The following is a 26,281-nucleotide window of genomic DNA, read 5'->3' on the forward strand; positions in this document are numbered from 1 at the left end:
GAAAAGACCTCTTGCCATCATCTGAATCATCATTAAGATTAGCAGGAAGTGTTCTTGATAGTCCTATCCTTCATATTTTTTTATAATTTTCATCTCTAGGTCAATTCTGTGTGTGTGTTTGTGGTTTATGCATGGATTCACTTTTTCTATTTCAGTTCCTTTTCCCAGTTATGTTCATACTATGCAAACAGTAATTATTAAAGTGTATTAATACAAACACACAGCATGTCTATGTTCAACAGTAAATAAAATGAGACTTAGGAAGGTAGAAGCATGCATCACATGAGCTTTCAGAAGACCACTATCAGGTGGTATGTGAATAACAGATGTATTAAGTAAAATTTTTATAACTAAATTTTTTCAGTCCTTTCAGGATCATTTGTGTACATCTGAATTTACATAACATGGAGTCTGTCTGTACTTGTTCCAGGACTGCACTGTACTGCTCAAAGCTATTTTAAATTTAGTGATGATCCAATTTTCTACAGATATCTGTGAGCCTCAATAAAATGTTGCCATTTAGACAGTATGGTCTGAAAACTGCCATTGATATTCCTTAACAGCAGCTTAAAATGGAACATTATTTACAAACTCCAAAAATGATTGACTACATCATTAGACCAAGATACATGCAACATTGCAGTTACTATCTTGAAAAATGATCCCAAAATTATTTAAGAAGTTTGGGAAACCTTGCATATAAATTATAAATTTATATTTCCTTGTAAAAAATTAAGGTCCCCACCAAATTCTGTTCAGAAAGAAGAAAAAAAAAAATGTCAAAGCTCATCAAAGCATGGTGACCAATTTCCATTATGCATTGCAATGCATATAATACACTTTTTGTGCTATATAGATTAAGTTAAAATATATGCATCTGCATGTTTGGCAAATGAACAAGGAATGTGATGATGTATGCATTTTCTAGGAAATTCAATTTACTATCATAAAGGTTTCAAACTTCCACTATTTGCAATAGTGAGCTTAAAATAGCACTGGTAGTATGGAACTAAGGATGAAAATTTTCCATAATTTGATATAGTGCATGATTTTGCTACAGTGATCACTACGACTTCGCATCTACTGTACTGTATTGATTATGTATTATGCTGTATGTTATGATTATGTTGTTCCACGTCCCCCCCCTGAAATCCAGAACTATTCATATTGACAACATGATATGATTATAAGAGAATGATTTTTTTTTTTTAAAGCAACACAACATATATATATGTTATATGTACATATACACATATAGCTCATACCTGCATTCCCTGAGGACCAAAAAAATCCACAGGCAAGTGAAAGTCAGGCCCAAAGAGAAGTGGCGATCGTGTAATAAAATTGAAGAAGTGCCCAGCTGCCTAGAAATAAAATTATCATGAAATATCAATTACCACAAAAAGTATCACTGAATGCACCTTGTAACTTTGCATATACAGTGAAATAATAAACAAGAGAGTTACCTGGTCACTAAAGCAACTGGATGTTGTAATTTTTGAGGAACTTTTTTTGAAGTATGGCATAGAGTAGGATCCTGTTGGAAGATGAATTCTTTGTCTTTCTGGATCTGTGGGACCACTCTATTCTTCAATATTTTTATGAGCTGGTCATTTTTCATCATACCATGAACAGGGACAAGTGATCCTGAATGTAATGTGTAAAACAAAACATCTTTTAAGCTGGATGTTTAGGAACTTGTTGAAGGTGAGCAGGAGAAGTCTCCTCAGCAGCTGATTTGTGAACATAGGACATTCACTCTCCTTGGAAAAAGAAATGGCTCTCATCTAAGAATATGACCTTCTGCTTCTTTTTCTGCATAGCCTTTGTCAACAGTTGTTTCTTTTTTGGTGTGTGGGCAGTTCTCCCTGCTTCCAACAATCTTTACAGACTGTCATGTTGGAAACATTAATCCCACTAGCTGCCAAGCCTCTATTTAAGTCTATCTACAGCATACAATCTTGGATTCATTTTGCTTTTCCTAACTTGTAAAAGATCTTGAGTAACCATAGTTTTCCTTTTTTGCCCACATTTTCCCTTTCTGTCAGGAGAAAAGTATCCCCCTGAACCACTTTAAAATCGCATTAACAGTACCGAAACCAACACCACCCTCACAGGAAATCTGTCTTTGAGTCATGGATGTGTGCTGAGAAAATGTAGGCATTTTTGAATGCTTTTTCGGAGATGTATCTATTTTATAGGTACACAAAATGAATAAAACACTACTGATGTCAACTTGTTTACACTATTAAAAGCCCACAACACTATTAATAAACATCGTAGAGACAGTTAAAGATACATGCCACTGAAACCAAAATTAGTTAAATAAAACAAAAACCAACTAAAACCAAAAACTTGACAAAACTTCGACTTGTTAGGATTAATTTGGTTGCTACTGTAAGTATCAACTAGTTATTTCTAGGATATTTATATTGAAATTCAGATATACCACAAGTGAAAAATATAAAAATGAATTAATTTAAAGTTAAGAAGTTAATAATGTGGTATTTATAAAGTTGTTAATTAATTGTTTGTTTCTTTTTGTATTCACAAGCAAGATATTCTGAGATATTATTGTTGTCTTTGGCTACTGAAGTCTTGCTTAGATAAAAAATAATTTATTTAGTTAAATGTTACAGCTTAATTATAATTTTGTATGAGCTGTCAAGTGAAGAAATGTTAATGTTGTTTGTTATTGAGAAAAATGTTTGCAAAATATGTCAACAAGGGAAGCAAAAGTTACTCTGTAATTCACATTGTGAGTGTGATTAAATGAACTTACCTAGTTCATAAAAGATTGTGAAATGAAGAACTGTTATAAATTCTGGCTGATTCATAACAAAATTATAATTAAAAAATAATTAAAGAGTGCTTAAGGGTCAAAGCTGTATAACTGAGTTTTGTCATTCCTATAAAGGAGACCTCTACACAGTCTTTAAAGGAATGACAAAAATTACCAGCGTTTCTAACCTAATGTCCAATCCTCACCTTTTCATGGTGCATCCTGTAAGGTATCTACCTCAATACTGAACAAACGAGGATAGGCTGGCAATTTTGGATTTAGCCAACCAAATTGTATTTCTATTGTCTTAAATCCCCAAGTAAAATGATGGTACAACATGACAGAATTTCATGCTGGCTGGGGCATCAGCCTGTTAAACAAGTCCCCTGCTGTTTTCACCAGGGAAGCAAGGTGAACAGCAGAAAGTCAGCTACTGGAACAAATCCTCAACCCCCCCCCCCCCCCAACTCAACATCACCAGAGTTCAAGATCAGTACAATCAACATACGAAACCTGAATGGCAAAGAAATGGAGCTAGGTGAGGAATTCGATAAGTACCAGATTGACATAATGGGATGATTGAAACAAATAAAGCCAAAAACTGGTGAGATGTTTCTGAGCAATAAATACAAAATGTTATATTCAGGTAGTAACAATCAGGGAAAAGAAGGAGTAGTTATAGTATTCAACACTACATATGAGGTTAATCTTCTTGAATGGCAAGCAATATCAAGTGTAAAGTGGTATGGGCAAATATTAGAATGGAGGGAACTGGACAATGAGACTTATTTGTGCCTATGGTCCCACAGAAGATTCTACTAAGGCAGAAGTAGAGGAATTTTTGAGGCTTTAGAGAAAGCAACTGACACAATGAAAAAGGAAAAGTTGATCCACATTGGGGATCTAAATAACAGAATAGGAAATGATTGTCAGACATACAGAAATAATAATGGCAAATACCTGTTGGATTTCTGCTCAGAAGACATGGAGTGGTTATTATTAACACAATGTTCCAACATAAAAATGTGCATGAATTCACATGGACAGAAGAGGCAAAGCAATAAGAAAAGTCCCACTGAATATGTTATTGTTGATAGTGATGTTTTCTCACTGGTGCAGGATAGTAGAGTGTACAGAGGATTGGAAATTGGAAGTGATCACCATTTAGTCTTGAGTAGGATAAAATTGAATTTCATTTTGAAAAGAAGAACATTAAGCAAGTTTTAAGGCGAATAAAAGTTAAGCAACTCTCAGATGCGAACTGTAGACTAAAATACACAAACATGATTAAAGAAAATCTGAAAGAGTTTGAGAGCAGGAACCAAACCTTGGAGATTCAGTGGAAAGCCCTGAAGAAAACACTGAATGATTCAGCCAGAGAGGCATGTGGTGAGGTTGTCTGCAAGGATAGAAAAATCAGAATTCCATGGTGGACACAGGAAGTTAAAGAGGAAGTAAAGGAAAGAAGAAAGCATATCAAAAGCTCCTGGCAAATAACTCAGCTTGTGCTCTTAGAGAATACAGAGACAAATGTAAGAAAGCTAAACACTGTATAAAACTGGCTAAACAAAAGTCATGGGAGGACTCCGGTAAGAATATTGAAAATAAATATCAAGAAGGTGGCAAAATATTCTGGAGGCTGTTGAAAAAGCTTAGAAATGGAGGAAAGAGTGCTGTAAAAGGAATTAAAGAGATGATAAAGGTGACATGAAAACTGAAGAAAAAAGATATCCTTGATGTTTATTTTTTTTATGTTGAGCCCATACACGAGAGGGTGGGGCCCCTGACATCCAGAAGTTTGGGAAGCACTGTCCTAGGAGATGTACGATGTTATACATTATGGGGGGTCAAAACTGGCCTGGGTAGTGACCCCCCCATTTGAGGTCTAAAAAACATCTTTCTGAAAATTGACAGCTTATGAAATTTTTGGAAATCTAGCAGATAAGGATGGAATACAGGTTTGTATTTGTCTGGTCTGAATAAAGTTTTTTTATAAGACATGATTTAATATGCAGTGGGGCTAAATATTTTCTCTGGGTGTTAAATATAACCAGTGGCGTATCCTTCCTCATTTGTTCTAATTTGTATAACAGTTGTGGTAATAAATGGTTAAATACCTTTGGAAAATCCAGCAGAATCATCATCATGTAGCCATTTCCTTTATTCAACTCAGCTGTCACTCTATTATAAACAGTTGGTAAATTAGTAAAGCATAACTGACCTTTCACAAGGTCATGTTACCCCTCAATACAGTATCATATTCTTATTCATCTATTCTTGAATTCTCTTTCTGACCAATTTTTCCTGTACTTTTACCACAACTCCTGATACTGATTGGTTTATAATTTGCTAATGCAATCGCAGAACCTTTGTTATGCAAGGGAATTATTTTGCTCTGTTTCCACTCCCTTGGAACTCTACTAGAGCTGAGACTTAAACAGTCTAGTCAGAGGCATTACTTCCCTTGCACATTCCTGCAAAATGCAGGAATGTGCAAGCTGATATCTCATCTAATCTGCATAACTGTATTTACACTGAGTTTCTGCAATATCCAAAGAAACTCCCATTTATCTACCTTTGTTTCCAGAAAAGACTGTAACAAATGTCACAGCAGTAACCTCACTTTGATGATATAACCTTGCAAAGTGGTCACTCAGTAACTCAACTATTTTATCTCATTTTATAAATTTATGACCATCAGTACTCATTAAGGTTATTCTTCCATAGTCACTCTTCTTCTTACTTGCCACAAAGAAAATCCCAACTCTGGGATTTTTTTTGGCCTGGTTGACTACTTTCTTCTCATAATCTAATTTTGCTTTCCATACCATAATGGTCTGTTTTCTTGCCAGAGCAAGAGTTTTCTGGTCACCTTTCTCCTTGCATACCATCCACAGCATTTTCTTTTTCTGCAGCTCATGCTTAATGACACCCATGCATTTAACTCCTACATGAATAACCCTCCTTACCTTAGGTATACAATTTAATATTCTTCCTCTAGATGCTCTTTAACTACACAGCTTGGAAAAAAGCCAATGGACACTCTCACAAGCAAGGTGCATCATGCCATGTAACAAGTCCAGTGTTTGTAGCCGATATAAATTGGAGGAATATGATGATCCCAATTCAGTGCAACTGTGTGCAGGTAACGTGGATGTGAGAAGGGAACTGATGGAGTTTGAAAGAAGCATAGTGATAAGATGCTATACTGCAGGCCCATGTGTTCAGCAAATTGTTGACAAATTGAACCATCCCAGGTCAACAATCAGTGATACCATATTGAGATGGAAGCACAGGGAGTGAACTGCAAGTGTTACCTGCAGTGGGCGACCTGCCACACTCACCAAACATGATTGTAGGATGCTACATAATATATAAAAATTGCCATTCATCAGTACATGTTAAATGTGGAATTCTGGGCATTGACTGGAACTCAAATCTGCACAAAAACATTCAGAACCAAGGTTAACAACATGGGTTTCCATGATAAGACCACAATATGCAAGTCCCACATTACCTGACCATGCAGTGTCGTTTTCAGTGGTGCAAAGAGCATATACAGTGGGACGTGGAAGCTCTGTTATGGAGAGAAAAATCATGCTACACCCTTTAATGAGCAGATGGATAGGTGTGGCAGATGCCCAGTGAACATCTGATAAGAATGTGTAATCCCAACTATGCAATTCAGGGGCAGTGATGTGATGGTATGGGCCTGTTTTTCCTGGCTTGGACCTCTGTGGTGTCACGAACATTGAACTCCAAGAGGTATCTGAACATTCTGGACAATGAAATGTTTCCTACTTCGTGGTTGAAAGAAACAATATGGACTATTGTTTCTTTCAACAAGACAATGCACCATGTTATAAGTTGCTGCTGTAACTACATGGTTTGTGGACATGAACATTACCTCACTTGATTGCCTGTCTGATAAACAGGAACATCGAGTGAGGTCAAGGGAAGTCTGCCCCATAACAGTCCTGTAATCATGTAATGAGATCCTGGAATCAGAATGGTCCAAAATTCCCATTGATCAATACTGAATCATTGTTCAAGTCATCACCGCAAAAAGAAGTCCTGCATCTTATTAAGGTGGGTGCCATGACTGTTTGTCTATCATACTTATGGCATCCATTGACTTCTTTCCAAGCAGTGTATATACTCCAGGTTCAATTTCTCTTGAATGTTTCCACCATTGTTCTATCATGGTAGAAACATTCACATGTTTCTACCATGATAGAACTTGGTACTTACTTTATAACAGTAAGTTATAAAGTAAGTTATAACTTACTTTATAACAGTCTGAATATATCTCCAGATTTCACTTCACCTTTATAATTTTGATTCCATTTATAGTATTTACTCCTCCAATTCTAAGTTTTTTTTGATAGCCTCCAAAACATTTTGCTACCTTCCTGATATTTATCCATGCTTGTGGAAAATGTGCCCCGTTGTATTGCTGCAATCATATGCAGTGAAAGGAGGTCCTACATCTTATTAAGGTGGATGCCATGGCTGTTTGTTCCTCGCACTGTCGCTGACTTTTTTCCAAGCAGTGTCTCTCCCATGACCTACTAACATTCTTCCCTTGCAGAGTTTTATGCCACTGCACAGCTTCAAGCTTACTCCTAAGCTTGTCTTAATCACCTGCCTTGTAGTTCCATATATATATATATATATATCCCGTCTTGACAGAAGAAGGGGTATATATTCCTCATTTTTACAATCTCCCAAGTCAAGACTGCATGGTCACTTTCCCCAATGTGTGTGTGTGGGGGGGGGGGGGGTTCCAACCCAAGTTCCCCCCCATTCACATGCTCCCTCAAGTAATTATATCTAGTAGGTGTATAAATTCCTATTCCTTCCAATCTTCAATTGTAACCAAATCTTTGTAGAGAGGGAGGTGCTGTGCTTGTTTCAGAATATATAAAATATAATAATTAAGGGGAAATGCTACATTTGGTTGGTATATATGAATTAATAAAAGATGTAAATATATGAACCATCATTAATGAGCCATGTGAGAATGGCAAATATAAGGAAGAGAAAGAACAGGTGTGATTAGAAACACCTTCATTAGTGGCAAATGAATTACTAATAATTTACATCTATGATATTATATGTGTATGTTCTACAAGTTGATTGGTGGGATGAATAACATATGATCCTAAAAACTCTAGACATGCATATTTGCATTTATGATAAGCATAATTCAAAACTTATTAGATGTTTGTGAAATATACATAACTAACCAATAATGAATAGTGAATATTAATGAGCTACCAAATGTAGGTTTGGTAACTCAGTAAATAACTATAAGGAGAAGCTAATCTAACGAACTAATAATGCTGATCACATGATTCAACCAGGAGTAGCAGGACTATATGTAGGTTGATGGAGCCACAAATCATCTTATACAATTTGTTGTGCTTGTTATGTGCATTTTTTTCTGTTTTATTTAAAATTTTACAATTATGTGTGTGTGTGCGCATATATATATATATATATATATATATATATATACACACGCACACACACACTTGGGGGAGCCCCCCCTGGCCTATAGCAGCATCCAACTGTGTATTTGGTTGCATTGGTCACTATTTCGCACCAGACCGCCTCAAATGAACTCTCATTCACATGTCTATCATCTTGATATACTACTTTCTTTGGCTGCAACACATCAGCAATCATCAACAGTACTCCTCCCTTCTTGTACTCCTCTCCTGTACTTCTCTATCCTCCCTGAAAATACTGTACCCATCGCATTCGATTCCAGTGACCACATCTTCTACTGACAGCCAAGTTTCACTGATGCCTACAACTTTTGGTGAGATTGCACTGACTAATGCCAAAAATTCTTCTCTCTTATTTTGAATGCTTCTTGCATTGGTATACAAAAATTGCAGATTCCCTCTAGATCTTGTACCGGCTTTAGAACTAATATATGTCATTAATTTCACTAGTCCCATGCCGAGTTTTATCCCCTCTCTTCTGCAATTTAATCTGCGAATTAGGATCAATAAATATACAATCAGTGCTAAAGTTTCTCTCTCTTACACTCAACCTTTTCAATATTAGTTTCCCTGCCCAATTACTTCAACTTGTTCAGAAAACAGTAACTTCTTCAATTGCTTATTCCTTCCATGTTCAGATGCAGCCCATCTCTAGCATAACTGTCTTTTTCCTTCAAACACACTCCAAACATCAACAAATTCCAGACCTCTTTTTTTGCACATTCTTGCTGTCAAAACGAGCAGCACACACACTATCCTCCCATTGACACTTTTCCTCTTCACAATATCTAACAATGTTCTTAAATCTTTTCCTACCCGATTTATATCACCACTCAGGTCATTTGTACCCACCATAACTATCATCTTGTCTGCTTCATGCCCTCTCTTTATTGCTAAAGCCACTCTTTCTATTGTCCCACCAGCCAAGCACTCCTCATGCATACCACTCTCCATACCCTTAATCATAGAATCACCATATAGCTTACCACTCTTAACTTCATTCAAGTCCACACAAATGTCACTCATGGACTCATTTTCTAAGCTATTCAACATGACTCTCCCAGTTTCATTACTCAACACTCTATTACTCACCCCCACTCTCTTGTTGACTCCCAATCACTCCCATACTATTTAGATCTGTTCTAGTTACTTCAGCTAAAGTAATCTCTATAGTCCTAATTCTCTGTTTAGCACATTAAATTCAGTATCTCCTTACTGAGCAATTCCTCATGCAGAAGATGAAGGTCATTTTTCATTTTCATGAACTCCCGCCGAAGTTCCTCCACTAAGGCCCCAACGTCAGCTTCCATTCCTAAACGCTCCAGCCTATCCCGACACTTCTAACATACGTTGATATTTTCGTTCTTCTCAGCTGATTTGAAATGTTTAGATAACTGAGTATGGTCCACAGTTTGTTCCTTAAGACTCAGTCAAAGGGTTTCTGGTATTCTACAAATGCTATGTGCATTTCTATGTTATATTAGTAATGTTTTTCCATTAAAATTTTTCATGTAAAAGCTGGATCAATGCATGATTGTCTTTTTCGAAAGCCATTTTGTTCTTTGCAAAGTTTATCTTCTACATATCATTTAAGTTTTGAAGGTTAATATTCATGCATATAACTAATAAACAGTATTCAAAAGACTTATTCCTCTGTAGTTTTCACAGTTGCACTTATTGCCTTTTTTTATATATTGGGATGATAACTGCCTTATTCCAACTTTCTGGGATTTTTCCTTGCTGCCAGATATTGTTAAATAATTTTAAAAGTTGTTTGATTAATAGGATACCTGCATATTTTATAAGTTCCATATTTATTCCATCTTCTCCAGGGAATTGTCCTGATTTGCTGTTACTTACTATTATAATAACGGAATTAACTCACGTAAATTATTCTTTATTCGTAGAATTTTCACCTGAGTATCACAGGCATCATCAGTACAGGTACAAAGGCTAATTAAACAATAACTGTTATATTCATAAAGTGCCACCAGTTAAATTTCCTAAATTTATTAATATATTGGAAAAAAAAATTTTTTTTCCCAATATATATGTGTATACAATTACAAGATACAATTAGGAAAGATTTGCTGATTTATAGAGTACTATCTCCCACAAGGGGGAGAGACGTAGACCATCAGATCTGTTTAGGTTAGGGGAGTGAAGTAACGTTTCACATGTTTCTTTATAAAGTCGTTCCATTAGGAACTGACTTTTGTCTTGTTCCACTTAACTCTATGATGGTATGCTCTGAAAGTCCAGACTGTTCAGGTTCAAGGTACTGGATGTACAATTTGTGTTCTTCCAACCGGATCAGAGCAGATCTTCCTATTTGTCCGAAATATGATAACCCACAAGAGCAGGGAATCTGGAAGACACCTGGATAGCTGAGATGTGGGAGCTTGTCCTTTGGAGACATGACGAATGTGGAGTTTTTCTGACAGGTCAAAAGGCCACACCAATATTTACTTTAGCTATGCATTCGCTAAAGCCTTGTAAAAAAAAAAATATATATATTTTTTTTTAAGTGCTTTATGAATATAACAGTTATTGTTTAATTAGCCTTTGTACCTGTACTGATGATGCCTGTGATACTCAGGCGAAAATTCTACGAATAAAGAATAATTTATGTGAGTTAATTCCGTTATTATAATAGTAAGTAATATGTCTACTCAAGATATTTCCTTACTGAAACTTGCTTTGCTGTATTGTTTGTGAATTTCTTGTAATGTTATTTCTTCCACTGTATAGTTAAAGCATTATATCAGTTTTAGATTCATTACTATCTTGCCAAAAGCTTTGGAAGAAGTCCAGCCAGGTTTTCTCTTTGATTATTTCAAGTTTCACGTTTTCTTTTACTTCCTTATTCAATAGTTTTATTGTATCATTAAATACAGTACAGAGACACTTACAGTCTATGTGCTATATTTAGCAACAATCGATGTAATTAGAGATGACTGGAATGACACTTCCAAATGAAAAACACGTCCACTCCTACAGGCCCTATGCTAAATGCTTGCAAGCAAAACAGATTTAGCGAAAGTATGTGATAACAACTGATTTTGATACAGTCATCAGGTGCAAAAAAAGCAAACAATTTATATAAAGCAAACAGCAGTGTAGATGCATTTGAGGTTTTCAATTTCCTTAGGCCAGTTCAAAATGTTTTTCAAATAAAATTCTAAGAAAGCTGCAACTAACATGCATATAAACTTTGTGAAAATGCACCCAATCAAATGCAGAAGCAATATTCAAGAGGTAGAGTTTCCACAGGCACATCAGCACTGCCTGTTATGAATTAAGAGATACGAGTGTGGTGATAATAAAGCAAAAATTGCATGTGATTTTGGAATGAAGACGGCAACAGTTTGCCTTGTTCAATAAATGTTCAAAAATTATTAACTCACATTCAGAAGAATCAAGTTAATATCTCATTAACATTGGTGAACAATGTGATATGAAGAACAAGATAATTGCAGTGCAGAAGAAAAAGTATCAGTGAAGGATGTAACTTTAAAAGAATTTGAACCATTGTTTCAAGCTTTGAAACTTTAAAATAATTTATGGCTATTGATCCTAATCTTGATTTGCTGTATGCAAGTCTGCCAGAATGCAGACAGAGTTATGAACTATTATCATAAGATGTACACCCAGAAAAAGAAACAAAAGTCAGCTTTGTTCAAATATTTCTCATAATTTTAGGTTTTATCATAATGTAAAAATTACGATAAAATTTAAAATAAAGAAATAACTTGCAAGTAAAAATGTGTTCATAATTCTATCTTGACTTTGGGTAAAACTAGAACAATCCTTTACAATTAGATATCAAACATATAACATAACATAACAAAAATTTTATTTGCTGTTAATCTTTTCTTTTGGTGACTAACATGAGATACTGGCATAATAATCAAATGTTATTATCCCAAATGTTCTCTTCTGTTAAACAACAACGTGAATATTGCATAATGAAGGAAAGACTTAAATACTTAAACAGCATTTAAGTATTCAAACAACAGGCCACCGTATCAGGCAACTTGCTGTCAAAATAACTAGCTTGGGATACTGGATCATTAAGAGTAAGTCATCAGGTAAACATATGGATACTTACAAGTAAGTTACATATATTTCTATATTCTCAGTTAATCTCTGCAACAAAAATTTGACAGTCTTACCATCCTCAATTCTCGTCCAATGCTATTCTGCATATGGTTAAGAAACTGTTCCACATCCATATTCAGTAATATTTTAATATCCTAAAAATAAAATGAAAATACTAAAACTAACAAAATATTATAAAATAATATGGCAATTGAAAATTATTAGAAATCCTTTTGACAAATATAAAAGCATTTATAGAATTACTACAATAATTGCATGACACCAATCCCTTCGCGAGTGAAATGGCAATTAATTATATGATTGAGATGTTATTTAAAAAAAATTGAAATTTTTTTAAAATAAAAAATTTCGTGTTTTGGATGCTAAATGTAAGATTAATTTTTCTTATGCAATAATAGCATCATTAAGGAAACCTACTTTTGGCCCTGCTTGACTGAGATCAGATCCCAGCTAATCTGCTTAAATCGTTTTTTGACTCTGGAAGCACTCTTGATGACATGTGATCCGAGCTTGGAGCAACAGTTGTCATATACTGAACTTAGTTAAAATTCAACTTAAATGTCCAAATTGAAACCACGGGTCTTAAATATATTCTGTATGTGTGAGAAACAAAATCTGAGTGAATATGGAAAGAGAAAACAGAAAGGAAATGGTAAATTTTAAGCATGTTCATCTGAAAGTAATAGCTCAGTTAGTAGTGCACATTACAATTTGTAACTGAGCTGAAATTGGTCTTAGTAGTGATACTTTCACAGTCTAATACTGTAGTATTAATTCTTATTTATATAAAGAAAAAAAGACATAAAAAATTGAGCCAAGTGCTGAAAGAGCTGGAAGTTGCTGCAATTTAAAAATAGCCAACTTGACCAATATTATTTTGTATTAGTATTACTGTTGTTTTTGCCATTACAGTAGGCCCTCCTTATCTGCAGGGGATATGTTCCAAGACACCCAGCAAATACCTGAAACTGCAGATAGTACTGAAACTTATATATACTGTTTTTTCCCCTATACCTATGATAAAGTTTAATTTATAAATTAGGCACAAAAGAGATTAACAACAATAACTAATAATAAAATAGAACAATTATAACAAAATACTGTAATAAAAGTTATCTGAATGTGAATGGAATCTTAGCAACCTCAGCATATGTTTTTTTTATTACTATTATTTATTTATTATTTTATGAAGTCGAGAACTTTCACCTTTTTCACTTAAAAGGAAGCACTTGACAGCTTCTCTTTGACATATCCTAATTGCCAGCATCACTACTCTTGCGCTTTGGGCAATTATTAAGTAAAATAAGGGTTACTTGAACAAGCACTGCGATACCGCGAACTACTTAGAACAGCGTACAATTTACAACTTATGAATTGTCTATTAAATTGTCAATTAAATTTCTTTAACTGTTCTAATTTTTAACTAGACTATTTGTGGTGACAAAGATGAATAAAACATGCCAAAATTATACATGGTGATTTCCCACTTACTGTGGTTAATTAGGAACAAAAAATATCACAGAAATAGAATTTTCATCAGTGAGCAATGGGGACCCGTTTCTCTCTCACTCCCTTCCCCCCACTTTTTTTCCAATAAAATCATCAAAATGTTGTTATTTATAATGCTGTAGGATATAATAGATGCCGTTCTAATAAAGAATATGCAAAAAAAAAAAAAACCTTTTATGATCTTCCCTTTTTTTAAGATATGTGAAAATAAACAAAACTAAACTGCATTTTGATTTTTTTTAAAAAAACTTGAAAAAAATTAACAAAAATTTCAATGAAAAATGTCTTTCTCTGGAAACATGTCCAAAAAAGGAAATATAGCATACAAACAACTATTATTACATTGTATTTTTTTTTAAAAAAATTAAATTACAACAGAAAATTTCAATGCAGAAAGGTTTTCTTTGCCAACTTGTTCTAAAACAAAACAATCCTATCCATAGAATCACAGTTTATAACTCAACAAATACCACACTTCTGTGAGAAAGGTCTGAGGCATTTCCTATAAGAAAAAGTATATTTTTATTGAAGTTTGATCATCTTTACAGTTTGCTTTGGGATTTAAAAGAAGAAAGCCAGGAACTTTGCTGCTCTCCTGATGTCATCATCAGTATGCCACATACAGAAAAGATTCCAGATGTTCTTTTGAAGGTTGCAGGGGGAGAATGAGTCACGTTCTTCTTAAAGAAAGAATCTATTTCTGCCTGTTTTGGTTTCATTCATGATTAATGCATATTTCATTTCTCGATATGAGAATCATTTCCTAAAAAAGCTTTCAAAGCTTTGCCATAGTGAAGGTCATATGAAGACAATACTGACTTTAATATTGTGCCTTTTCAAGAATTTATTTCAAAATTTTCACAAGCTCTTTTTTGCAATCTCTGATGCAACTCCTTCATGAATGTCAAAGAATTCTTATTCAAAGGTCTTCAGAATAACACTAGACAAGCTCAAATTAAAAATTCCAAGAAATTATGTTCTTGTTTAATCCTTTATCCAAGCAAGCAAACAAAGCTTGCATGTGAAGTTTCTTCATGACTAGAGTACCTGTATATAGAGACTAATGGATTCACATTAATTGCCTTAGTATCCCCGAATGCAAAGGATAAAGACTTTCATCTGTGTATAATGATATGAATTATGTGAAGGCCACTACCCAGACTACTTTTGACCTTTATTGAGGTACAGTATAAGTGCTGGGAGCACCTCTCCCAAACACCCTAAATCTTACTGAGTGACCCAAAAAGAATCACTCCTAAGCTCATCAGACATCTACTCACAGTAAAAAATTTACCACCAAGTAGAGCTGCTCTACTCGCCAAAATCAAGACCAAGGATGAACATTATTAAAACGTCATCAATGGGACCTAGACTCAGAAAAGATACCAAGGTTGAAGTAATGCAGAAGTCATCATCATCAGTTTCCTGATATGTACCTCCAAAGGGTGTTCAGATTACTATGACAACACCACATGATTATGTTTGCATTGTTATTAATCTCCTATCAACAATTTTCTTCGAAATCAAATCAATCTATTACTTGTGAGCACTCCAATATTGTCATATCTAACATTTTGTGCTTCTAAGGCACTTCTGACTGAATCAACTAACCTAGACCTTGGTCTTCCTCTGGGTCTCTTTCCTGTTATCTTGGCATCAAACACCTTGTTTGCTAACTTTTCTTCACCCATTCTATTTAAATGGCCATACCACCTTAGATTAACTCTGCTGATACATTCTTGAATGCTAATGTTAAGTTCCTTTCTAATACTTCATTTTTAATGATTCTGTCATTGATGCTATTGGTTCACTTCCCTAATTTTTCTCAGAACCCTCACATCTGCAGTCTCTAGTCTTTGATCAAGTGCTTTATTTCTAACCTAACTCTCAGATCCATAACTCAAAACTGGGTTGAATACAGTCTTGTATAATGCTAGTTTGGTTTTGGCTAATTTCTCTTTTATTCCATATAAATTTATTCAGCTGGTTACTCACCATACCAGCTTTGCTTATTCTGTTGTCTATTTCAAGATTTAATCTGTTTTTAGACACTAAAAACTGTGCCCAAATAGCAGAAATATTTTACTTGTTCTATAGGATCTCCATTCAGAATGGAGCTGAAGTTTTCTATGCTCCTCCTATTTTCATAGTTTTGGTCTTTTTATTGCTGATTTTCGTGCCAAATTTGTAAAGCTGTTATTTCAATAGATAGTGAATCCTGGAGACTTGCACTAAATGTGTTAGGAATGTACAACATCATCTGCATAAAGCAAAGAGCTAAGTTTGACATCTCCAATTCTAATGTCAGGCTCGATGCTACTTTCTTTCATAATGCAATCCATATAGATGAATAAGAGTGGAGATAATGCTCATACTTGTATTATCCCTGCTTTTACATCAAACCATCTTCCTGTATTTACTCCAATTCTAACTGCTGACTGACAACTTTAATATAGACTATATATTGCTCTGTATAATGTTTCATTCACCCCATATAAGGGAAAGATTTTTCACTTTATCTAGGAAATTGGAAGAATTTTTTATGAAAGAATGGGAATTACCAATGTAAGCCTTTCATAAATATGGTAAAAACGTAGTTATGCAATATGTAGGAGAATCTGTATTACCCCTGTATACAAAATAAGAATGCCTTCCTTGTGGATCTTTGGCAAAAATTCATTTGCACCATTCTATGTATAACATCATGAAGAGATCCTACTATTTTAAATAATCAGTTGATGTTCGACTTTGTATTCACCTGCCTGATGCTAATGTTAGTGACTTGTAATTTTCAGATTGAAACATATGAATCTTAATTATATTATTCATCCTTTTCCTTGAGTTATAATTTGAATTTCTAAGTCATCACTTTGCAAGGGTATATCATCCAAGTGGAGATATTGCAGTAACAAGAGAGACAAGAGATTATATGGAAATAAAGATAGATGAACTGAGGTGCATAGGATATTACGGATGGTATACTAACTCAAATATTAAGAAAGTGCTAGGGAATTGACAGAATCTTAAACAGACCACATTGTTTAGGTCTCAGCTCTAGGTTGGTTCCAAGGGAGTGGAAGGGGAAATAGTTCGACTGCATAAAGGAGGCTCCAAGACCAAAGTGGCAGCAAATTATCGACTGAGCAGCTTCTCAGGAGTAGTGGTCAAGGTATTATAGAATTGGTTAAGGAAAAATCCAGGAATGGGATACTATATGGGAGGGGAGAATATGGTTTTGTGAATAGTAGGTCATACCCTAACAACTCACTCACCTTTTATAATACAGTGATAGCTCATGTTGATAAAGGGAATAGATATACAGTGATACTGCTAAAATTTGCAAAGGCTTCTGCCAGGATACTGCATAGAATTCTAATAAATAAATTGCAGAAACAGGAAATTGATGAAGCCAGGGATTTAGGGATGTTGGTGGTAGGGAGTTGAAGTTTAGAGGGCATATTGCAAAAATGACTGAAATAGTTCATCAGATCACTTGGTTACTGAAGAATGCCTTGACAAGCAGAAATAAGCAGATTGTTATACTCCTTTATAAGGTACTGATAATTGACTACTATGCATAGATTTGGTCGTTTCTTGGGGATGAGGTGGAGAGGATCCAAATGCAAGTGACCAAGATGGTGGCAGGTCTATGGAATGAACCTTATGAGGATAGGTTAAAGATTTCTGGGTTAAATTGATTGATAGGAGGAAAAGAGGTGATATGATTGAGATACAAATTACTGAAAAGTTTTTACAGGATTAATACAGAGGAAATTTTTTCAAGATAGGTCTGGCAGTGAAAGAAAACCAAGGGGCCATCCCTGGAAATTAAGCAAGAGTGTGGTTAGCAAGGTTTGAAGACTAGATTTTTTTGCTTGAAGAGGGGTGAATGAGGAAATAGGTTGCCAGAGTCTATTGTGGGTGCTAAGACAGTGTATGAGTTCAAAGTATGATAGATATTGCCTTATTGGATGGTGCTTGTTTAGGGTTCCGATTGATAAGTCTATGAATTGCGTGGAGTTGCTTATGTAATAATAATAATAAAAAGGCACCCATAACTTGTTTTAAACTCAAATGTGTAACTTGGCTCCTCATTTTTCAGACTAGAATATCAATATGGTCGATAACTTCTCAGAAATCCTTTTTCTTGATGCTTCTGTATCTTTTTCACAAATTTCTGCAATTTCAATATTACTTCATCATTTTCAAGAAGCAGTAAAATTATCTCCCTTGGTTCACTCACTTTTATTAAGCCTTGTGCATGTTTTTGTAATCTCATGGCATTTGTCCTTACTAATGATATATTTTATAGGTGACTGTGACAAATTAACATGCACTATGAGCCATATCTTCACCTCTTTTGGCTTACTCGATGATATAAAGGATTAAATCCATAAACTCTTTAGGCGCACTAGTTTTGCTTTTATTTGTAACAAATTCCCTACATCAGTTTCTTTTTCTGTGGAGCAAATCATGACTAAATAAAAAATAAATAAAATAAAAGCTTGCTTTTAGTAATATGGTGCAAGCCAAATGATATGTCTTGCTATATTACATGATACCAAGTAAAAACTGAAAATGTGTTCTTTCTCTGAATAACTGAAAACAAATGAGCTAAATACATAAAAGTGAGAAAAACTACACTGAGAATACATTTCTGTTTAACCTTTATTTTATAGTCTTCTCAGTGTGTTTTGCTTTACTATCATGCATGTTATCAAATTTCACTCATTTGAACTGGAAGAAAAAATAAAAATAAAAAATCGCATACCTCAATGAAATCACAGTCAAGTGGATTGGCTGCAACTACTTTAATGCATTTCAAAGGAAAAATTATGGTAATGCAGATGTCACAGTAAGGAGGCACCTACTCTTGTTTATAATTGCCAATGACTTTATGCGTGGGTTATGCATGGAGAGTGGTGTGGAATTTGTGGATGTGTGGAATGAGTTCGATGGGCGAAAGGACTTATATAAGATGGATGGATTGCATTTGAATGGAGTTGATGTACGGAGACTTGAAAGAGTGTTGATGAATGATGTGGAAGTGGATGTACAGACTCAGGGAAACTAGATTTATTAAGAGGGGGGGAGTAGATATGCAGACTTTAGGGGGGCAGTTAAGTGTATGAATGAGTATATTATGCCCGAGCGAGTACGACGGACAACAAATCAGAATGAGATAGTTAGCATAAGGCATCAAAGTAAGGATGGGACAAATGGGCTTCTGCGATTCATGTACATTAATGCCAGGAGTATTAGGAACAAGAAGGAAGAGTTTTTGGCCATGGTTGGCACTTCCAGGCCACAGGTTGTTGGTATTAGTGAAACATGGCTGACAGAAGATGATAAAGCTAGTGGGATTGAATGCGACGGGTATAGCGTGTTCAGGAGTGACAGGGTGAATAAAAAGGGGGGGAGGAGTGTTATTGATGATAGCTGATGATCTTCAGCCAAGGAGTATAGAAGTTGAACTGCATGATGGGGAAAAAAGCACATTTGAGGCTGTTTGGTGTGAGATAGAATCCAGCAGAACAAAATATACAATTGGGTGCTGCTATAGACTGGGTGATGGAGTGGATGGTGGGGATAGTATGCATAAGCAAATAGAAGAAATGAGTGGAAGGAGGGTAATTATTATGGGTGATTTCAATTATGGTAACATTGACTGGAAAGAGGAGAGGGCACATGGGAGGAAGGAATTGGATTTTATGTGGTTATTAAGGGACAACTATCTACGGCAACATGTATTGGAAAATACCAGGGGGGCAGAGAGTGCTGGACCTAGTAATTGCAACCGAGAATGTGGCTGTAACGAACATGACCATGTTGCCACCAATTGGTGAGAGTGACCATAAGGTCATGACTTGGGAGGTGGCTAAAGGAGTCGAATTTACAATTAAGACAGGGTACATGTGGAATTACAGGGGGCGGGTAAGTATGACAAGCTTAGGTGTGTGCTTGGCTTAATGCCATGGCATGTAAAACTGCAAGGGCTGGATGTTGATAGTGCATGGAAGGTGGTTAAGAACTGTTTGCAGGAGGCAATGGTTGACTGTATACCAAGAGTCCGAATAATAAATCAAGTAGGGGTTAAATGGATGAATAACACTATTAAGCTTGAGCTGCAAAAAAAGAAACAATTGTGGAGGGAATTTAAGGAGAAGGGTGACCATCAGGCGCAGGAACAGTATAAAGCTCAGGCCAGGATGGTAACAAGGGTGGTAAGAAAAGCAAAAGCAGATTACGAAAGGAAATTGGCCACGCAGGCTAAAGAGAATCCCAAACAGTTTTTTCAATATGTTGCAAGTAAAAGGAAAAATGCTCATGGTAGAATGATCTTAAAAAATGCTGAGGGTAGGGAGGTAACCGAATCAGTCGATATTGTGGAATTACTGAGCGAGCACTTTGCAAGAGTATATCATCTAGGTGGTGATTTTGCAGGAATGGAAGAACCAACAGCTTATACTGGAATTGTGATGAATGAAGTAGAGGTAACTAGTCTATTACAGAACCTCAATGTCAATACATCTGTGGGATTGGATGGTATACCAGCTCGTGTCGTAAGTGAAGCGGCCAAAGAATTGTCAGTGCCCTTGACCATTTTGTTTAATTTGAGCCTCAGGACTGGGTCAGTCCCAAGGGGGTGGAAAGAGGGGAAAATAGTTCCACTGCACAAAGGTGGTTCCAAGGCTGCTGTTGAAAATTACCGGCCAATCAGCATAACAGGAATCATTATCAAGGTCTTAGAGAAAATAGTCAAGAGGAAAATACAAGATTGGATAGAAGAAAATGGGATACTGTATCGGGGACAGCATGGTTTTGTGAAGGGTAGGTCATGCCTCAGTAACTTGCTCACGTATTATAACACAGTGACGGCTGAACTGGATAAGGGTAATGGGTTTACGGTGATTCTACTGGACCTTGCCAAGGCCTTTGACAGGATACCACATGGAATTCTAATCAGTAAATTGCAGCATATGGGAATGGACATAGGGTTGGTGAGATGGATAGGAGGGTGGTTGACGGAGAGATATCAGAGAGTGGTTTACTCAGGAGTAGAGTCCACAATACGGCCTGTGACTAGTGGTGTGCCACAAGGATCTGTTCTTGGACCACTACTGTTTAATTTGTTCATAAATGATATAGGAAAGGATCTGAGAGGAACAGTTCATTTGTTTGCGGATGATGCGAAGTTGGGTAGGGCAGTGAATGCAGATGACGTCAAAATTTTGCAAGATGATTTGGATAGATTGGAGGTCTGGGCTAAGGAGAATGGATGTCAGTTTAATGTGGCAAAATGTAAGGTTATGCATTTTGGGGTGAAAAGATTGGCGGCAGTTTACTGCATTGGTGGAACCATGCTCCAGGAAATTGATGAGACACGAGATTTAGGAGTGTTGGTAGATAAGGAATTGAAATTTAGGGGACACATTGCAAAAGTGGCCAAATCAGCTCATCAAATCACTTGGTTGCTGAAGAATACGTTGACAAGCAGAGACAAGCAGGTTATTGTTCTGCTGTATCGAGCCTTGATAAGACCCCATCTAGACTACTGTGCTCAGATTTGGTCACCTAGGTTTCTTCTTGATGGGGAGGAGGTGGAGAGGATCCAGAGGCGAGTGACCAAGATGATAGCAGGTCTGTGGAATGAACCGTATGAGAACAGGTTGAGGATTTGTGGGTTGCAAAAATTGGTTGATAGGCGGAGGAGGGGAGATATGATTGAGACATTCAAATTACTGAAGGGTTTCTATAAAATTAATTCAGAAGATATTTTTGAGAACAGGGCTGGTTGTGGGAGGACTAGGGGACATCCATGGAAACTGGGCAAAAGTGTGGTTAGTAAAGGTGTTAGAGCTGGGTTTTTTAGTTGTGATGAATATGATTTGGGGCCTCCCTCAATGAGTCTAATGACTCCCTGGAGTTGCCCATAATAATAGTAATAATAAAATAGTAATAATGTAATAACTGTGCTCTGGGCAGATGAAATGTATATAAGAGGACCTATGGCCTGATTTTGATGACAGTCTGTATATTACTGGCAAAAATTATTCAAACTGATATTAATATTAAATACTGTTTGTGATTGGTTTTATTTTATTTCTTATTCTGCTTTTATATATAAGTTTCTGATACTCTCCTGTTCTAGGAGATGAATTTTAAACTGGTTATTAGATGTTGTACATTATCTTTTTTTCTTTAAAAGTAGTATGTGGTTCTTTTTTAATGAATTCAAATCTGCTTTCAACTAACATATGATCACTATCAATTTAGCTTCCTCTGAAAACCTTTGTATCCTTGATATTATTATTTAGTTTGTTGTTAATAATAATGTAATCTATTATTGATTTAGTTTCTCTTGTTTCCTTTGTGTACTTGGTATATTTTTATGCCTGAAGAAAGTATTGCTGATTTTTAGACTGTTAAATATGCAGAAGTCTCTTAATAAAATGGAATTTTATTAATTCTCCAGCCTGGAATATGAGAAAAGATTGGCTCTTAGATCCAAGGAAAATCCTAGGGAATTTTTTAGCTATGTGGCCAGTAGGAGGAGAAATGACTGTGGAAGAATGACATTGTGGGATAAAAATGGGAATAGAGTGACTGATGCAGAGGACATAGTGGAATTGTTCAATGAATACTTATTGGAGTATTTTATCCTGGAGGAGTCAATTTGAATACTAGAGGGATAGGGCAGGTTCGAGGTTTAGAGGTGCAGGAGGAGAGTGTTCCAAATACTGAGTACTCTGGATGTCAGTAAAGCTGTGCGACTGGATGGTATTTCACCACGAGTTTTGAGAGAATGTGCTAGGGAACTGACAGTGCCTTTTACCTTGCTTTTCAGTGAAAGTCTGGCTGCGGGAAATGTGCCCATGAAATGGAAGGAAGGTAAGATAGTGCCATTGCATAAGGGCGGTAGCAGACTGGAAGTGTCTAATTATAGGCCAGTTTGTGTGTCATTAGTAGTTAGTAAGATTTTGGAGAAAGTAGTGAGGGACCGTATACAGCATTGGGCAGATGAGGGTAATGTTGTCTGTGAGAGTCAACATGGATTTGTGAAGGGGTGCTCTTGTTTTAGCAATATGCAGGCCTTTTATAATAAAGTTATAAGAGCATTAGATGAGGGAAAGGCATATACTGAAATTTTCCTAGACTTAGCAAAGCCATTTGACAGGGTGCCACATGATAAGCTGATATTCAAGTTGCAGCACATGGGTCTGGATGTCAGATTGGTCAACTGGATTCAGCATTAGCTGTCCGATAGGTATCAGAGAGTTGTGTATGGTGGAGCAATATCAAAGAGGCAGAAGGTTACAAGTGGGATCCCACAAGGCTCAGTACTGGGACCTATATTGTTTAACCTTTATATCAATGATATTGTCAGTGGATTGCAAGGGGATATTCAGTTGTTTGTGGATAATGCGAAGCTGGGAAGGGTTATTAGTAATAGTGCAGATGTGGTAGCCCTGCAAGAGGATTTGAATAAGCTAGATAGATGGGCAAATGAATGGGGTGTCAGTTTAATGCAGCAAAATGTAAGGTCTTGAGGTTTGGGACACGTCGATAAGACGCTGCATACTCTATGGGAGGAGTTAAACTGGAGGAAGTAGGGGAGACAAGAGATCTGGGGGTTGATGATTGATAGAAACCTGAAATTTATTAGACATATTGCAAAGGTAGTGAAGGTAACACAGAGGATTGCTGCAATAATGAGAAGGACACTGACCTACAGAGATAAAACAGTTATCATTCTGTTGTATAAGACTCTGATCAGACCACACTTAGACTACTGTTCTCAGATATGGTCCCCAGGATTTAAAAGGGATAAATTAACCATGGAAAAGGTACAGAGGTGGATAACAAAGATGGTTTTAGGACTGTACAATGTCAGTTATGAGGATCGGCTGAGGGAGTGTGGACTGCAGAGTTTGGTGGATAGAAGAAGGAGAGGTGATATGATTGCGACTTTTAAACTGTTGAGATGGTTACAGGGTTGAAACTGGGGAGTTCTTTCGCTTGGTTGAACAGCGGAAACTAGTCATGACAAGGGGCCATCCCCGGAATTTACGAAAGGAAACGGTGAGAAAGAGGGTGAAGAGTAGTTTCTTTGCATGGAGGATGTTTGAACCATGGAATGCATTGCCTGATGGAGTGGTGGGAGCGAGAACAGTCAATGCATTTAAGGAGTGGTATGATAGACTTTATGTTTCTTAGGATGGACCTCCCTCGATGAGTCTTGATAGACTTGTGTTTCTTAGAAAGGACCTCCCACGATGAGTCTTCTGACTCCATGGAGGCCTGAATAATAATAACAATAAATTCATTAATTCTTTATTCTTAATTCATCAAAGTTTATTAATCCTCCAGCCACTCTCCAGCCAAAAGGCTGCGAGTTCAAAAAAGTTGTTTTCCATCTACTGGTGCATAAATTCCGAAATAATGAATGTTTAATTCATAATTTTCATTCTAATTTTGATTATTCTGTCTCATACTCAAGTATAATGCTGGCCTGGTTGGCCGAGTGGTTAGCGTATCCGCTCTCCAGCCAAAAGGCTGCGGGTTTGAATCCCACCATGGGCATGGATGTTTGTGATTGTCTGTGAAAATAATAGTGGTGATAGTGGACAGCTGATAGCGTTGGTGTAGATGAGGTGGTTTGTGGATGAGGTTGAGTGGTGGAGACGGAGGAGTTGTAGAATAGGTGCCCTCCCTCGATGAGTCTTAGGACTCCCTGGAGGTGTCAAATAATAATAATAATAATAAATAATAATATTCCATTGTTATTGATTACTGATTCTTCCTCTGATCCCTCTCTAGCATTGAAATCCCCCCATCAAGATTGTTGCTTCATTTTTATTTGTATCATCAATACATTCCTGAAGTTTTCCGTAAAATTCTGTCTCTTCCTGTTTTCCATCTACTGGTGCATAAATTCCGAAATATTGAATGTTTGATTCATAATTTTCATTCTAACTTTGATTATTCTGTCTAATACCCAAGTATAATCCGAAATTTTGTTTTTCCATTTTTTATTAATCAAAATTGCTACCCCAGATGAAGTCCATTTGTCTTCTGGAATTGCGGAGAAGATTATTACTATTATTATGGGCAACTCCAAGGAGTCCTTAGACTCATCGAGGGAGGTCCTAAACATCATGTCAAGAAGAACTATTCAACATCCACACAATATCTATCATATGTTGCCTTGAACTCATTTACAGTCATGGAACCCACAACAGACTCTGGCAGCTTATTCCACTCATTCACCACTCTCCGAGTAAAAAACTTAGTTCTAACACCCTTGCTAACCACCCTCTTGCCCAGTTTCCATGGATGGCCCCACTAGTCCTCCCACCACCAGTCCTGTTCTGAAAAATATCCTCAGAATTAATCTTATAGAAACCCTTCAGTAATTTGAATGTCTCAATCATATCACCCCTTTTCTGCCTATCAACCAATTTCTGCAACCCACAAATCTTCAACCTGTTCTCATGTTCATTCCATAGACCTGCTATTAACTTGGTCACTCGTCTCTGGATCCTCTCCACCTCCTCCCCATCAAGAAGAAATCCTAGCACCCATATCTGGGCACAGTAGTCAAGATGGGGTCTTATCAAGGCTCGATACAGAGGAACAATAAATTGCTTGTCTCTACTTGTCAAAGTATTCTTCAGTAACCAAGTGATTTGATGAGCTGATTTAGCCACTTTTGCAATGTGGCCCCTAAACTTCAACTCTCTATCCACGAACACTCCCAAATCCCTGGCCTCATCAATCTCCTGGAGTACAGTTCTACCAATGTGGTATACTGCTGCTGCTGCTAATCTTTTCACCCCAAAATGCATAACCTTACACTTCGCCACATTAAATTGGCATCCATTCTCCTTAGCCCAGTCCTCCAATCTATCCAAATCATCCTGCAAAATTTTGACATCATGTGCATTCACTATTGCTTTACCCAACTTTGCATCATCATTAAACAAACGAACAGCTCCTCTCAGATACTTTCTTATATCGTTACTGAACAAATTAATTAGTAGTGGTCCAAGAACAGAACACTGCAGCACACCACTAGTCACAGGCCGTCTTTTGGACTCTACTGCTCAATAAACTACTCTCTGATATCTCTCCATCAACCACCCTCCTATCCATCTCACCAACCCTATATCCATCCCCATATGCTGCAGTTTACTGATTAGAATTCCATGTGGTATCCTGTCAAAGGCATTAGCAAGGTCCAGCAGTATCACTGTAAACCCATTACACTTATCCAGTTCAGCCGTCACTGTGTTATAAAACGTGAACAAGTTACTGGGGCATGATCTACCCTTCACAAAACCATGCTGTCCCC

At 36.4% G+C, this 26,281-nt stretch overlaps 1 protein-coding gene across 3 annotated transcripts in view; it reads right to left on the bottom strand.

The window, feature by feature from the left end:
* Positions 1-26,281, bottom strand: part of LOC150096276 (uncharacterized) — an 89,322-nt gene that overhangs the window by 50,450 nt on the left and 12,591 nt on the right. For all 3 annotated transcript variants that reach the window (XM_090408886.1, XM_090408887.1, XM_090408885.1), the window contains exons 2-3: positions 12,471-12,551; positions 1,266-1,364 (exon numbers count right to left, since the gene is read on the bottom strand). In XM_090408886.1, coding sequence (XP_090265012.1) covers positions 1,266-1,364; positions 12,471-12,530 — 159 coding nt within the window. In that variant the 5' untranslated portion in view covers positions 12,531-12,551. The remainder of the gene's footprint in view (positions 1-1,265; positions 1,365-12,470; positions 12,552-26,281) is intronic.

Source organism: Typopeltis vanoorti, chromosome 19 (assembly GCF_054136105.1).
Source record: "Typopeltis vanoorti isolate ZY-2024b chromosome 19, IOZ_Tvanoo_1.0, whole genome shotgun sequence".
Taxonomy (NCBI): Eukaryota; Metazoa; Arthropoda; class Arachnida; order Uropygi; family Thelyphonidae; genus Typopeltis; species Typopeltis vanoorti.